Source organism: Mandrillus leucophaeus, unplaced genomic scaffold, assembly GCF_000951045.1.
Source record: "Mandrillus leucophaeus isolate KB7577 unplaced genomic scaffold, Mleu.le_1.0 Scaffold2, whole genome shotgun sequence".
Lineage (NCBI taxonomy): Eukaryota > Metazoa > Chordata > Mammalia > Primates > Cercopithecidae > Mandrillus > Mandrillus leucophaeus.
The window spans coordinates 1,009,770-1,014,559 of NW_012102031.1; the positions used below are offsets into that span (position 1 = coordinate 1,009,770).

At 46.2% G+C, this 4,790-nt stretch overlaps 1 protein-coding gene across 2 annotated transcripts in view; it reads left to right on the top strand.

Annotated features, from left to right (window-relative positions):
• Positions 1–4,790, top strand: part of DESI1 (desumoylating isopeptidase 1) — a 31,185-nt gene that overhangs the window by 22,333 nt on the left and 4,062 nt on the right. For both annotated transcript variants that reach the window (XM_011978768.1, XM_011978767.1), the window contains exons 2-3: positions 1,551–1,572; positions 2,095–2,164. In XM_011978768.1, coding sequence (XP_011834158.1) covers positions 1,551–1,572; positions 2,095–2,164 — 92 coding nt within the window. The remainder of the gene's footprint in view (positions 1–1,550; positions 1,573–2,094; positions 2,165–4,790) is intronic.

Sequence of the window (4,790 nt, forward strand, 5' to 3'; positions counted from 1 at the left end):
TACATTATTATTACCAGTCACAGCAACTCCGAATCGGAGAAACAGACTTAAACAGGCTAGGTAAACTTGCCCAAGATCCACCACTAGGAAGTGGAAAACCCAGGATCTGAATCCATATGGTCCCCTTAACTATCTCTGAGGATGGTATGCCAAGCATGTGGTGGCTCACGCCTGTAATCCTAGCACTTTGGGAGGCCGAGGCAGGTGGGTCACTTGAGGCAAGGAGTTCGAGACCAGCCTGGCCAACATGGCAAAATCCTGTCTCTACTAAAAATACAAAAATTAGCTGGGCTTAGTGGTTCATGCCTGTAATCCCAGCTACTTGGGAGGCTGAGGCATGAGAATCACTTGAATCCGGGAGGCAGAGGTTGCAGTGAGCCGAGATCACGTCACTTCACTCCAGCCTGAGCGACAGAGAGACTCTGTCTCTAAAAAAAAGAAAGTCACAGGGCAAACAGTGAAGGTAGCAGTTAGCAATCAGTAATCCGCCATGTCGCCATGTGAAGTGATAAGCAGGGGTGAGTGAGTGATGTTTGCTGGCGCTTCGCATCTTTCACTGCCCTTCCTCTGCCTCCTGAGCACTGCTGTAGAGTATCTCCCATGGACTCTTGCGATGACCTCCTTACCCTGGTTTGCTTACTCTGCTCTCTTCCCTCCAGTTCATCTGCTATCCCACAACTACAGTTATCTTTTCTGAACATGGATCTGATCAAGGCACTCTCCAGCCTCACAGCCTCTTTGAGTCCAGGCCTGCCCACTTTGCTGGCCATCCTGTTGGCCGCTCCTCCCGCTAGCACCATCACTACACCCTTTCTTCACTCTGCCCTGCAGGCTTTAGACTTCACAGCCATGCATGTTCACGTCTTGTTCTCTCCCACAGAAATGTCCATCCCTGCCCTTAGTTGTCATTGGTAATGGAAGCTCACAAAAGTAGTTTATTATATTTAGCACCTTATTTTTACCACTATGATACAGCATATTAACATTGTGTTTTAGTTAATTGTGTATCTCAGTCCATTTGACTTTGAGCTTCTCAAAAGCAGGAAAGTGATATGTTCCTATTTGCATTTCCACACCTAACATTGTTTCTGGCACATAGAGGTAAATAACAGTGCCTTAACTATTTAAATGGATAGCATTTGCAAAGTTTTGTCCTATCAGTTTCTGAAGGATTTCGCGTCAATGAAGAAATGAGTAATAACATTCATTGTATTAATATAGTCTTACTGTACGTGAGACAGAGAAGTTAAAAAGGCATAGCTGAATTGACCCCAAAGAGGAAAGAATAGCAGACATAAAACTGGGGTACCTTTATACCAGTGTTTTTAATCTTGCATTCTGATAAAAGACTCTCGTACTTTTCAGCTTACTTAACAGAGCATACTCTGTCACAACCTAAAGACCTTACTAGAGGGGAGTTGCATTCCTAGAAAGTCCTTTAAGAGGTTTATGACAGGTTACCCTGGGTTTGAGTGACACAGTGAATTTACCGAGGCTGAGGGGCCACTTAGTCTAGTCCCAAGTGGCTAAATCTCTTCTTCTCTCCACAGGGAAACAACTGGAAGGCATCTGGTAAGTTGGGTGGGTCTCCATACTTTGACTAGTTTTGAAATAAGGCAGCACTCTATGCATTTCAGGTTCTAGTCTGTGGCTTCCAGCATGAAACCTAATTCTCCATGCTATAAATCTTCAAGCCCTAAAGCAGTGCTTCTCCATCACGAGTTCTTTTGCTCTCTCACCCTGGGACATTTGGCCATGTCCAGAGATATTTTTGGTTGTCACACAGGGAGGAGGATGCTACTGGCATCTTGTGGATAGAGGCAGGGATGCTGAACAGCCTAGAATGCACAGGACAACCCTGCACAACAAAGAACTATCCAGCCTCAAATGTCAATAGTGCCAAGATGGAGAACCCCTAATCTGTGGTATTTATCATATTCATACCTTTGGTTTGTTGGTTTTATAAGACTGGTTTTATAAGACTGGTCCCCACAGTCCTATCCTTGGGCAGAAATTATTCTCATTGCATTATGGTGTTTGCTTTTTCTCAAAGTTTAAGTTTTCTGGCTCACTGTGTCTCTCTCTATGTGACAGGCACACATCCATAGTTGTGCACAAGGATGAGTTCTTCTTCGGCAGTGGTGGTATCTCCAGCTGCCCCCCGGTAAGTGTCTTCCCCTACACTCTGTCCTGCAGTCTCAGGTTCCTGGGGGCGCCTGTAGACCAGGAGCTTTGCTTCTACTGTGGATCTCTGGCATTGTTCCTCGAAGCCACCTGAAGACTCAGCTCAAGAAAACCTTTCCCAGACACCCCAGCCAATTCCCCTCCTCTCTGTTCCCATGGCACGTGTGGGTCCCTCTGTCTCACAGAGAGCATGTTATGGTGAAATGAGCTGTTTCTGGTTCTCTGCAGGGAACTGTGGAAGTGAGCTGAGGCCTTCCATCTCCATCCCCTGCACAGTGCCCGGCTCATCCTAGGAGCACAACTGATGTTAAGCTGAATGATGAGGGCTCTGAGAAGCATCAAGAGTTGCCCAAACTTACAGCCAATAAGTGACACCAGTCCTAGAACCTAGGATTATGACACTAAAGCCCACACCCTTTTCCAAACATTTCTTTTTTTTTTTTTGAGATGGAGTCTCGCTCTGTCGCCCAAACTGGAGTGCATGGCGCCATCTCGGCTCACTGCAAGCTCCGCCTCCTGGGTTCACGCCATTCTCCTGCCTCAGCCTCCCAAGTAGCTGGGATTACAGGCGCTAATTTTTTGTATATTTTAGTAGATACGGTGTTTCAGCATGTTGGCCGGGCTGATCTCAAACTCCTGACCTCGTGATTCGCCCGCCTCGGCCTCCCAAAGTGCTGGGATTACAGGTGTGAGCCACAGCACCTGGCCTTTTCCAAAAATTTCTTTTCAGTTATCCAAGTGTTGTCACAGTAGGTGCTGAAGCAGTGGCCAAGCAGCCATTCATTTTGGTTGTGTGTTTGTTTGTGTGGTGGTGGTGGTTGTTGTTTGTTTTTGCTATATCCTGCAGGAAGGATTTTTTTTTTTTTTTTTTGAAACAGGATCTTGCTCTGTCATCCAGGCTGGAAATGCAGTGGCGCAATCTTGCTTCCTGCAGCTTCCACCTACCAGGCTCAATGAATCCTCCCACCTCAGCCTCCCAAGTAGCTAGGACTCAGCACCACCACGCCCTGCTATTTTTTTCTATTTTTTGTAGAGATAGGATCTCCCTATGTTGCCCAGACTGATCTCAAACTCCTGGACTCAAGCAATCCCCTGCATAAGCCAGAATTCTCCCATTGCTTTTGGAATAAAAGCCAGAAAGCTCAGCGTGGCCTCCCAGGACCTACCTGATCTGGTCTCTGACTCTGTCTCTGGCAGCCTCTTTCAGGTTGTTCCCTCCCAACCTTCACACTCTTCTCATTCTTTGAACACACCTTAGACATTGAAACTTGCACTCTGACATCAGTACACCTTCTTAATCCTTCACCTAGTTACACCTCTCCATCCTTCAGATTTGAGTTGTGTCACTTTCTCAGGCAAGTTTTCCCTGACCCCTCAGGCCAGGAAGGTCTCCTGTCATATGTACCGCTGGCATTCTGTACTTTTCCAGCATGCTCTTAATTGCAGCTCATAATTATATACTGGTTATGGGATTTTTCAATCTCCCTTCCCTGCTAGACTAAGCTTCTTAAGGGCAAGAATCTCATCTATGTTGTCCACACCACAGCCCCAGTGCCCAGCATGAGGCCTGACTCACAATAAGTTCTCAATTCATATTTGTTATATGAGTGAATAAGAGGGTCAGAGTGACCTTTTAGTCTCTTACAACTCTGAGAGAATTGTTCTCTGCCTACCATAGTTATCTTCCTCACCATGCTTTCCTCAGTGCCCAGAACAATGTCAGCTATGTAGGAGGTGCTCAGTAGCTATGAATGAAAGATCTTTTCAGGGAACTCTATTCTGGAGTGTTATCCCTTCCCAGATTTCTTCTCCTTGCTGATCCCATTGCTTCCGCAGTGGCTGGTTTCCCCACTCAACCTCACTCTCTCCTTCAGTCTTCTCTGGCAGACTGTTAACCACATGGCTGAGGGTTCTCTGTAGGCCTTTCAGGAGCCATTAACTCTCTTGCCCCATCACCATCATTGGATTAGGCTCACAGATCCAAAAAGAATTGAATTATGGAAATATCTGCCAGCCTGCCAGATTTCTCACTGTCCTTCTCGTCTTTCCAGTGTTACATGAGATATCAAGTATGTCATAAGAAAAACTGGCTGCATACTTTATGCAAATAGGCATGGAAAGATGGCCTATGAAGTGTGAGCCATTTCTATTGTCCTATTCTGTCCTCATGATGAGACATACTGGGAACAAAAGTAGACTTCACATTCTGGGTTTCTCTCTTTTTCTCAGCTAAATAAGTGGACAGCATCAGGAGTCAGAGCTGCAAGAGAATCAGCTTCCCAGGGCCCCCCCAGAAACAAGAAGTCTGACTTCTTCCATGCTGCTAGCACATAGCAATGAAAAGTCACCAGAAAGCTCTAAGCCAGGCTTGTCCAACTTGTAGCCTGCGGGCCACATATGGCCCAGGACAGCTTTGAACGTGGCCCGACATGAATTTGTAAAGTTTCTTAAAACATGAGGGCTTTTTCTTTGTTTTTTGTTTTGTTTTTGTTTTTGTTTTGAGATGGAGTTTTGCTCTGTTGTCTAGGCTGGAGTGCAGTGGCACGATCTCGGCTCACTGCTACCTCCACCTCCCGGCTTCACACCATTCTCCTGCCTCAGCCTCC